Here is a 12,313-nt window from a genome sequence, read left to right as displayed (position 1 = left end):
TTACTGGGTGTCTTGGGGTCCCCCTCCCTCCTTGCTCTGTACCTGTCCCCTGATTACTGGGTGTACTGGGGTCCCCCTCCCTCCTCGCTCTGTACCTGTCCCCTGATTACTGGGTGTCTTGGGGTCCCCCTCCCTCCTCGCTCTGTACCTGTCCCCTGATTACTGGGTGTCTTGGGGTCCCCCTCCCTCCTTGCTCTGTACCTGTCCCCTGATTACTGGGTGTCTTGGGGTCCCCCTCCCTCCTTGCACTGTACCTGTCCCCTGATTACTGGGTGTCTTGGGGTCCCCCTCCCTCCTCGCTCTGTACCTGTCCCCTGATTACTGGGTGTCTTGGGGTCCCCCTCCCTCCTCGCTCTGTACCTGTCCCCTGATTACTGGGTGTCTTGGGGTCCCCCTCCCTCCTCGCTCTGTACCTGTCCCCTGATTACTGGGTGTCCTGGGGTCCCCCTCCCTCCTCGCTCTGCACCTGTCCCCTGATTACTGGGTGTCCTGGGGTCCCCCTCCCTCCTTGCACTGTACCTGTCCCCTGATTACTGGGTGTACTGGGGTCCCCCTCCCTCCTTGCTGTGTACCTGTCCCCTGATTACTGGGTGTACTGGGGTCCCCCTCCCTCCTCGCTCTGTACCTGTCCCCTGATTACTGGATGTCTTGGGGTCCCCCTCCCTCCTCGCTCTGTACCTGTCCCCTGATTACTGGGTGTCTTGGGGTCCCCCTCCCTCCTTGCTCTGTACCTGTCCCCTGATTACTGGGTGTCCTGGGGTCCCCCTCCCTCCTCGCTCTGTACCTGTCCCCTGATTACTGGGTGTCCTGGGGTCCCCCTCCCTCCTCGCTCTGCACCTGTCCCCTGATTACTGGGTGTCCTGGGGTCCCCCTCCCTCCTTGCACTGTACCTGTCCCCTGATTACTGGGTGTACTGGGGTCCCCCTCCCTCCTTGCTGTGTACCTGTCCCCTGATTACTGGGTGTCTTGGGGTCCCCCTCCCTCCTCGCTCTGTACCTGTCCCCTGATTACTGGGTGTCTTGGGGTCCCCCTCCCTCCTCGCTCTGTACCTGTCCCCTGATTACTGGGTGTCTTGGGGTCCCCCTCCCTCCTCGCTCTGTACCTGTCCCCTGATTACTGGGTGTCTTGGGGTCCCCCTCCCTCCTCGCTCTGTACCTGTCCCCTGATTACTGGGTGTCTTGGGGTCCCCCTCCCTCCTCGCTCTGTACCTGTCCCCTGATTACTGGGTGTCTTGGGGTCCCCCTCCCTCCTCGCTCTGTACCTGTCCCCTGATTACTGGGTGTCTTGGGGTCCCCCTCCCTCCTCGCTCTGTACCTGTCCCCTGATTACTGGGTGTCTTGGGGTCCCCCTCCCTCGGTGGTAGAGGAGGTGGCTGATCTTTTGTGTGGATGTATTAGTATTGCTGTGTGTCAGATCCTTCCCCCTCCCCTCCCCTCTCTTCTCCTCCCTCTTCTCCCTCTTGCTCTCTCCTTTCCTGCCTGTATCTTCCCCTCCCTGTCTCATTCTCTCTGTTCCGCACTCTCCATATGACATGGATGATTCTGCCATCATCAGACGCAGGAGGCTGCAGGTACAGGCTGCTCCGGGCTCCATACATTGCACTTTATTGTCTGTAGATGTTATTGGCTGATATGTTATTATGCAGGGCTCAGATCTGGTTTATTTACTGTAATGCTCCATCATTTTCTGTCTCCTGGCATATCTTCACTGCCACCCTATACACTACTCCTCCCTCCATCCTATCCTTCTCCCTCCCTCGCCCCCTCCTCTTTTCTGTGGCCATACCTACATGTATCCCATATGGGTGTGTGATATGTACCTGTAATATGCAAACACGTCCCGTTACTCCCTGCAACCCAATTATACTTATTCTCTTTTACTCCATATATCCTCCCAGTATCTCCTCCTATTACTCCATATATCTTCTATATCTCCTATTACTCCACATATCCTCCCTATATCTCCTCCTATTACTCCATATCCCCTCCCTATATCTTCTCCTATTACTCAATATATCTTCCCTGTATATCATCTTCTTACTCCAAATATCATCTCCTATATCTCCTCCTATTACTCCATATATCCTCCCTATATTTCCTCCTATTACTCTATATATCCTCCCTATATCTCCTTCTATTACTCCATATATCCTCCCTATATCTCCCCTATTACTCCATATTTTCTCCTATTCCCCCATATATACTCCCTATATCGTCTCATATTACTCCATATATCCTCTATATCTTCTATTACTCCATATATCCTTCGCTATATCTCCTCCTGTTACTCCATATATCTTTCCTTATATCTCCTCCTATTACTCCGTATATCCTCCTCTATATCTCCTCCTATTACTCCATATATCCTCCTTTATATTTCCTCCTATTACTCCATATATCCTCCCTATATCTGCTCCTATTACTCCATATATCCTCCCTATATCTCCTCCTATTGCTCCATATATCCTCTCCTATATCTTCTATTACTCCATATATCCTCTCCTATATCTCCTCCTATTACTCCATATATCCTCCCTATATCTCCTCCTATTACTCCATATATCCTCTCCTATATCTCCTCCTATTACTCCATATATCCTCCCATATATCTTCTATTACTCCATATATCCTCTCCTATATCGCTTCCTATTACTCCATATATCCTCCCTATATCTCCTCCTATTACTCCATATATCCTCTCCTATATCTCCTATTACTCCATATATCCTCCCCTATATCTCCTCCTATTACTCCATATATCCTCCCCTATATCTCCTCCTATTTCTCCATATATCCTCCCTATATCTGCTCCTATTACTCCATATATCCTCCCCTATATTTTCTCTTGTTAACTCCATATAGCCTCCCCTATATTTTCTCCTATTACTCCATATATCCTCCCTGTATATCCTTCTATTACTCCATATACCCTTCCTATATCTCCTCCTATTACTCCATATATCCTCCCTATCTTTTCTGCTATTACTCCATATATCCTCCCCTATATTTTTTCCTATTACTCCATATATCCTCTCTATATTTTCTCCTATTACTCCATATATCCTCCCCTATATTTTCTCCTATTACTCCATATATCCTCTCTATATCTTCTCCTATTACTCCATATATCCTCCCTATATCTCCTACTATTACTCCATATATCCTCCCTGTATATCCTCCTATTACTCCATATACCCTTCCTATATCTCCTCCTATTACTCCATATATCCTCCCTATATCTGCTCCTATTACTCCATATATCCTCCCTGTATATCCTCCTATTACTCCATATACCCTTCCTATATCTCCTCCTATTACTCCATATATCCTCCCTATATCTGCTCCTATTACTCCATATATCCTCCCTGTATATCCTCCTATTACTCCATATACCCTTCCTATATCTCCTCCTATTACTCCATATATCCTCCCTGTATATCCTCCTATTACTCCATATATCCTCCCTATATCTCCCCCTATTACTCCATATATCCTCCCCTATATTTTCTCCTCTTACTCCATATATCATCCCCTATATCTCCTCCTATTACTCCATATATCCTCCCTATATCTCCTCCTATTACTCCATATATCCTCCCCTATATTTTTTCCTATTACTTCATATATCCTCTCTATATTTTCTCCTATTACTCCATATATCCTCTCTATATCTCCTCCTATTACTCCATATATCCTCCCTATATCTGCTCCTATTACTCCATATATCCTCCCCTATATCTCCTCCTATTACTCCATATATCCTCCCTATATCTGCTCCTATTACTCCATATATCCTCCCTATATCTCCTCCTATTACTCCATATATCCTCACTATAGCTCCTCCTATTATTCCATATATCCTCCCTGTATATCCTCCTATTACTCCATATACCCTTCCTATATCTCCTCCTATTACTCCATATATCCTCCCTATATCTCCTCCTATTGCTCCATATATCCTCCCTATATCTCCTCCTATTACTCCATATATCCTCCCTATATCTCCTCCTATTACTCCATATATCCTCCCTATATCTCCTCCTATTACTCCATATATCCTCCCTATATCTCCTCCTATTGCTCCATATATCCTCCCTATATCTCCTCCTATTACTCCATATATCCTCCCTATATCTGCTCCTATTACTCCATATATCCTCCCCTATATCTCCTCCTATTACTCCATATATCCTCCCTATATCTGCTCCTATTACTCCATATATCCTCCCTATATCTCCTCCTATTACTCCATATATCCTCACTATAGCTCCTCCTATTATTCCATATATCCTCCCTGTATATCCTCCTATTACTCCATATACCCTTCCTATATCTCCTCCTATTACTCCATATATCCTCCCTACATCTCCTCCTATTGCTCCATATATCCTCCCTACATCTCCTCCTATTGCTCCATATATCCTCCTTATATCTCCTCCTATTACTCCATATATCCTCCCTATATCTCCTCCTATTACTCCATATATCCTCACTATAGCTCCTCCTATTATTCCATATATCCTCCCTGTATATCCTCCTATTACTCCATATACCCTTCCTATATCTCCTCCTATTACTCCATATATCCTCCCTACATCTCCTCCTATTGCTCCATATATCCTCCCTATATCTCCTCCTATTACTCCATATATCCCCCTATATCTCCTCCTATTACTCCATATATCCTCCCTATATCTCCTCCTATTACTCCATATATCCTCCCCTATATCTCCTCCTATTACTCCATATATCCTCCCTATATCTCCTCCTATTACTCCATATATCCTCCCCTATATTTTTTCCTATTACTTCATATATCCTCTCTATATTTTCTCCTATTACTCCATATATCCTCTCTATATCTCCTCCTATTACTCCATATATCCTCCCTATATCTGCTCCTATTACTCCATATATCCTCCCCTATATCTCCTCCTATTACTCCATATATCCTCCCTATATCTGCTCCTATTACTCCATATATCCTCCCTATATCTCCTCCTATTACTCCATATATCCTCACTATAGCTCCTCCTATTATTCCATATATCCTCCCTGTATATCCTCCTATTACTCCATATACCCTTCCTATATCTCCTCCTATTACTCCATATATCCTCCCTATATCTCCTCCTATTGCTCCATATATCCTCCCTATATCTCCTCCTATTACTCCATATATCCTCCCTATATCTCCTCCTATTACTCCATATATCCTCCCTATATCTCCTCCTATTACTCCATATATCCTCCCTATATCTCCTCCTATTGCTCCATATATCCTCCCTATATCTCCTCCTATTACTCCATATATCCTCCCTATATCTGCTCCTATTACTCCATATATCCTCCCCTATATCTCCTCCTATTACTCCATATATCCTCCCTATATCTGCTCCTATTACTCCATATATCCTCCCTATATCTCCTCCTATTACTCCATATATCCTCACTATAGCTCCTCCTATTATTCCATATATCCTCCCTGTATATCCTCCTATTACTCCATATACCCTTCCTATATCTCCTCCTATTACTCCATATATCCTCCCTACATCTCCTCCTATTGCTCCATATATCCTCCCTACATCTCCTCCTATTGCTCCATATATCCTCCTTATATCTCCTCCTATTACTCCATATATCCTCCCTATATCTCCTCCTATTACTCCATATATCCTCACTATAGCTCCTCCTATTATTCCATATATCCTCCCTGTATATCCTCCTATTACTCCATATACCCTTCCTATATCTCCTCCTATTACTCCATATATCCTCCCTACATCTCCTCCTATTGCTCCATATATCCTCCCTATATCTCCTCCTATTACTCCATATATCCCCCTATATCTCCTCCTATTACTCCATATATCCTCCCTATATCTCCTCCTATTACTCCATATATCCTCCCCTATATCTCCTCCTATTACTCCATATATCCTCCCCTATATCTCCTCCTATTACTCCATATATCCTCCCCTATATCTCCTCCTATTACTCCATATATCCTCCCTATATCTCCTCCTATTACTCCATATATCCTCCCTATATCTCCTCCTATTACTCCATATATCCTCCCTATATCTCCTCCTATTACTCCATATATCCTCCCTATATCTCCTATTACTCCATATATCCTCCCTATATCTCCCCCTATTACTCCATATATCCTCCCTATATCTCCTCCTATTACTCCATATATCCTCCCTATATCTCCTCCTTTTACTCCATATATCCTCCCTATATCTCCTCCTATTACTCCATATATCCTCCCTATATCTCCTCCTATTACTCCATATATCCTCCCTATATCTCCTCCTATTACTCCATATATCCTCCCTATATCTCCTCCTATTACTCCATATATCCTCCCTATATCTCCTCCTATTACTCCATATATCCTCCCTATATCTCCTCCTATTACTCCATATATCCTCCCCTATATCTCCTCCTATTACTCCATATATCCTCCCCTATATCTCCTCCTATTACTCCATATATCCTCCCTATATCTCCTCATGCAAATCCTTAAAACCAAAGATAAGGACATTAAATAATTCTTTTCTCTTTTTACAGTCCCCATTTTGTCCGCTGTATCCGTAGTGACCCGTCAGACATTGCATGTGTTGTTATGTCCCTTTCCTTAAAGGCACACTGTATACACGCTGTCCGGTTTTCCGTGCGTGCCCCTATGTGTGTGATGTCTTATGTATAGTTACTTTCTCGGTGACTGCGTTTTCTATTTATATCCTGAAACCTTTATCAGAAACCTGAAAAATTGTTTTGTAGGAGTCAGGACTCCATGTCGGTGCATCATGTGACTACTATCTGGTCTTCTGATTGGCCGATAGCTTTGAAGCTTTCATGGGGAGGGGGTTGTGTATATTTTTCCCCCGCCCTTTGGCTTAGATGAGGGCAAATACCAGCTGTGTAGTCGCAGTATATATATAGTGACCATTTTCTCCTGTCACATCCCATAATTTCTCCATGTACAGGCTATTGACACTCGGCAGTTATGTTTTCATGCTTTTCAATGTCTTTGTACTATATTCCAGCTATGAGATATGGCTCTGGTATCTGTTGCTAGGAAACCACTGCATCATTATGTGCAACTGGGAGAGATGCTAAGGATTGTGGGTCATGTAATAATGGCCAGTGCAATGCATTCTGGGGCATGTAGTAATTGCCTGTGCAATGCATTCTGGGTCATAGAATCCTATGCAGTGCAATGCATTCTGGGTCATATAGGCCTTTGCATTGCAATGCATTCTCGGTCATAGAATGATGTCCAGTGCAATGCATTCTGGGTCAAAGAATACCATGCAGTGCAATGCATTCTCGGTCATAGAGTGCTGTCCAGTGCATTGCATTCTGGGTCATAGAATCCTATGCAGTGCAATGCATTATGGGTCATAGAATCCTATGCAGTGCAGTGCATTATGGGTCATAGAATCCTATGCAGTGCAGTGCATTCTGGGTCATAGAGTCCTATGTAGTGCATTGCATTCTGGGTCATAGAATCCTATGCAGTGCAGTGCATTCTGGGTCATAGAGTCCTATGTAGTGCAATGCATTCTGGGTCATATAGGCCTTTGCAGTGCAATGCATCCTGGGTCATAGAATCCTATGCAGTGCAGTGCATTCTGGGTCATAGAGTCCTATGTAGTGCATTGCATTCTGGGTCATAGAATCCTATGCAGTGCAATGCATTCTGGGTCATATAGGCCTTTGCATTGCAATGCATTCTCGGTCATAGAGTGATGTCCAGTGCAATGCATTCTGGGTCAAAGAATCCCATGCAGTGCAATGCATTCTCGGTCATAGAGTGCTGTCCAGTGCATTGCATTCTGGATCATAGAATCCTATGTAGTGCAATGCATTCTGGGTCATAGAATCCTATGCAGTGCAGTGCATTCTGGGTCATAGAGTCCTATGTAGTGCAATGCATTCTGGGTCATATAGGCCTTTGCAGTGCAATGCATTCTGGGTCATAGAATCCTATGCAGTGCAGTGCATTCTAGGTCATAGAGTCCTATGTAGTGCATTGCATTCTGGGTCATAGAATCCTATGCAGTACAATGCATTCTGGGTCATAGAATCCTATGCAGTGCAATGCATTCTGGGTCATAGAATCCTATGCAGTGCATTGCATTCTGGGTCATATAGGCCTTTGCAGTGGAATGTATTCTCGGGCATAGAGTGCTGTCCAGTGCAATGCATTCTGGGTCAAAGATTCCTATGCAGTGCAATGCATTCTGGGTCATAGAGTCCTGGCCAGTGCAATGCTTTATGAGTCATAGAGTCCTATGCAGTGCAAAGCATTCTGGGTCATAGAGTCCTATGCAGTGCAATGCATTCTGGGTCATAGAATCCTATGCAGTGCAGTGCATTCTGGGTTATAGTCCTATGTAGTGCAATGCATTTTGGATCATAGAGGCCTATGCAGTGCAATGCATTTTGGGTCATATAATCCTATGCAGTGCAATGCATTCTGGGTCATAAAGTCCTATGCAGTGCAAGGCATCTTATATCATAGAGGCCTATGCAGTGCAATGCATTTTGGGTCATAGAATCCTATGCAGTGCTATGCATTCTGGGTCATAGTCCTGTCCAGTGCAATGCATTCTGGCTCCTAGGCCTTTGCAGTGCAATGCATTCTGGGTCATAGAGTCCTTTGCAGGACAGAGGACAGTGCATTCTGGGGCTGGTGGTCTGTATGATGGCTTATGCCTTTCCTCCCCTTTCTCTGTATATTCCTGTGGTTGTATCACGCATGGCTGCCTCCTCACTATGATGGCTGTTTATGAATGTGCGATGCGTTGTGTGTGGTTATTGGAGTCGGTGATGTAGCAGTGCCGAATGTGTAACTTAAATTAATAACCTCCATGGGAAGACCCCTCGGTTGCATTTTCCGTGTCTGGGCACATTATGGGCATTGATGCCTATGTTTCCATCATCACTCATCACTGCGTCACTGTAACACCATTTGATCACTTTTTATTGCAATTGTTTTGTGAAATTTTGCATCCAAAAACCTCCAATTTTGGCATTTTTCAATTATTATTCTTAGTATTTTTTTTTTTTCAGGGTTCTCGTATTGGGATAAATATTTCTAAGTTTTAATAGTTTGTCCAATTATAGACACCAAATATTTATTTTTATATGTTTTTACATTTTACTATTTATGTTCGCAAAAGAAGAGTGATTTAAACTTTTATTTATATTTTCCAAAAATATTATTATTATTATTATTTTTTTAATTAGTCCCCTAAGGTAACTTGAACCTGTGATCGCCTAATTCAATACACTGCAGAATTACCGTATTTTTCGGACTATAAGACGCACCGGACCATAAGATGCACCCTGGTTTTAGAGGAGGAAAATAAGAAAATAAAATTTTAAGCAAAAAATGTGGTAATGACACACTGTTATTGGGCGGGGATCTGCTGCTGACACTGTTATGGGGTAATGTCCCCAAATTCTCTGATAAGGTACCCCATCCTGGTAATGATCCTCCTGCCTTGTATATGTACCCCATCCTGGTATATGCCCTTATCCTGCTATATACTGGCATCCTGCTATATACCCCCATCCTGCTATATACCACCATCCTGATATATACTGCCATCCTGAAATATACTGCCATCCTGGTATATGCCCTTATCCTGCTATATACCCCCATCCATCCTGCTATATACCCCCATCCATCCTGCTATATAGCCCCTTCCTGCTATATACCCCCATCCATCCTGCTATATACCCCCATCCATCCTGCTATATACCCCCATCCATCCTGCTATATACTCCCACCCATGCTGCTATATACCCCCATCCATGCTGTTATATGGCCCCATCCTGCTATATACCTCCATACTGCTATATGGCCTGTATCCTGTATCACACAAAAAAAAAAGTTTATACTCACCTTTCCTCGCTCCAAGCAGCATCGCTCCTCCCCCTGTATGTGGCGGCAGCAGCGACGCTGATCTGTGTGGAGCCGTCACCGGTCACTTCCCTGCAGCACCGCTCGTCCTCCTGTCTGCCGGTCAGCTGACCTGCTTGACTAGCGTTGCGCACACTCTCTGCTCTCTACACAGATTAGCTGACCGGCACAGACAGGAGGACATCGCGAAGCTGCAGGGGAACGGTGAGTGTACTCATTCACTGCCCCCCGTGCTGATGATGATGCGCCGGGGGCAGTGAATACAGCCGCACATGATCACTCCAGGCTGTAGTTGCCAGTAGTGATCATGGCTGGCTGTTTACTATGCGCGCACCCCCCGCCCATCACCCCGCCCACCTGTCAGCGCCGGCTTCAGCGCTGAGAGGTGATGGGCTGGATGATGGGCGTGCATATGTAATGAGCGGGCCCACGTGGTCACGGCAGGCTACTACAGCCTGCTCGTGCCGCCGATGACCCGCTCCACCGCAGCACCCTCATTCCCGGCCACAGCCCTATATTCAGACCATAAGACGCACCCCCCACTTTTCCCCAACATTTGGGGGAAAAAAAGTGCGTCTTATGGTCCGAAAAATACGGTACTGCTTAATTGTAAAGTGTTGCGGAATATGTTGGTGCTATATAAATAAAATGTATTATTATTATTATTGCATTAGTATTGTAAAATTGACTATTTCTTGTGAACACAGTCAGCATCCGCAGTGTAGGGTGTGGGCTCAGCTCTTGAGCCTGCTCCATATGCTGATGACACATGGCCAAGGGGTTAAAGGACTTTTATACTTAGGATTGGCCATCTAGGTGTGGCCGGTAGAGGTGCAATCTCCTGGACTTTGGATTCCATCAATCACCAGAATTAAGTCTTCTGGTGCTTAAGACGAGCCTTTTCTTCGTCGATCCGGGTGTCAAACATCCACCGATCACAAAAACCCAATCATAAATATAGGTCATCAATATTTATAGTAACAATGTATGTACTGACGGAACAAGGGCTCTTAAGCTGGACCTCAGACTCTAGACCCTGCACTGTCCCTTATCTCGGAGGTAGGCTTGATGGTAGCCAAGTCCGAGCCCCCAGCGTGACCCTGACTCCTATCCGAGCCTTGATCTTAATCCCCCCACCCTCGGAGCAGGCCGGAAACCCAGTAACAAAAAGACACGGACAAGATATAACGACACCTCTTACACACTGCACTCAAACACAAAGAGGAGATAATATGTCTACAGAGGACTAAAGAAATGGGTAGGGAATAAACTCATAACAGGGGAACGTTCACACCATGCAGAACAGCAACTGTAGTTCACCATGAACGGAGCAACCACTGAGACCGGGATCGCTGGAGCAATGCTGAAGCTATCTTTGGCAATCTCCTACTACACTCCCCAGCCTTCAATAGGAAGGGAGCAGCTGTGGATAGTAATCAGAAAAGTTGCACACTGCTTCAAAAACTGGGAGCAGTGAAACAACTCAGCCGACGCCCAGCAAAGCTGAGTATTTAAGTGAGACTAGGTTGCCTGTTAGACTCTGCAATGTGAACAGAGTTCGATGCCATAGTAGTAATCCGCGTGTGTGGACCTGGACAGCGCATGATATATATTTTTGTGAATCTCTTTAAAGTTTTATTCCCATCTTCATGGATTGGGATTGTTGGATAGTGAATGTAGAAACAAGCATTTTTTCAATTTATTGTTTTTTAAAATTTTCATGAGATATTAACATATTTCTATTGTTTACAGCTCATTGCTTAGGAGACCGACCACCAGTGATGTTTAGTACATGCGCATTGCTTACAATATCTTTTCTATTGAGCTTGTAAGCACAGTTTTCAAGCAATCCGGAATCCCTGGAGCGTGCTGTTAGCGCCTAATCCCGACCAGCTTTGGAGTAGTGCTTAAAATTTAGACAGCGGCCGTGGTCGGTCTCCTAGGCAACGAGCTGTAAACAATTATCTGAAGAACCGATTTTAATAAACAGTAAATTGCGCATCTCTGCTCCATTTATTCTCTATGGGACTGCTGGAAATTACCTAGTGCAGTATTCACCTGTACTGGCAGGACCCTAAAGAATGAATACAGAAGGGGTGCACATGCTTTACCTCTGCTCTATTCAGATAGAGCCCTGCAATGGTCGGACCCCAGCAATCAATATCCTCTAGCTGCGATCAATATCCTCTATCTCCGATCAATATCCTCTATCTATAAGTTATAAAGCCACGGCCGTGGCTGTATCAAGCAGTAAACATCAGAATTGCTCCGTGTAGCCGCTCTACAAGAAGCTGCCGTGTTCCCCTGAAGCTATTTTGTTACTAGTACTAGAGTACTTGGCGATTCCCGGCCCCGGGGGAGTCTGGGT

General features: G+C 44.7%; 1 protein-coding gene across 2 annotated transcripts in view; it reads left to right on the top strand.

Moving 5' to 3' along the window:
* Positions 1 to 1,466: 1,466 nt before the first annotated feature.
* Positions 1,467 to 12,313, top strand: part of MAST1 (microtubule associated serine/threonine kinase 1) — a 111,210-nt gene continuing 100,363 nt past the window's right edge. For both annotated transcript variants that reach the window (XM_075346589.1, XM_075346588.1), the window contains exon 1: positions 1,467 to 1,570. In XM_075346589.1, coding sequence (XP_075202704.1) covers positions 1,532 to 1,570 — 39 coding nt within the window. In that variant the 5' untranslated portion in view covers positions 1,467 to 1,531. The remainder of the gene's footprint in view (positions 1,571 to 12,313) is intronic.

The sequence above is a fragment of the Anomaloglossus baeobatrachus genome, chromosome 4 (genome assembly GCF_048569485.1).
Source record: "Anomaloglossus baeobatrachus isolate aAnoBae1 chromosome 4, aAnoBae1.hap1, whole genome shotgun sequence".
NCBI lineage: Eukaryota > Metazoa > Chordata > Amphibia > Anura > Aromobatidae > Anomaloglossus > Anomaloglossus baeobatrachus.
Note: the sequence above shows the minus strand (reverse complement) of the source record. Positions and strands in the feature narration are given on the sequence as shown.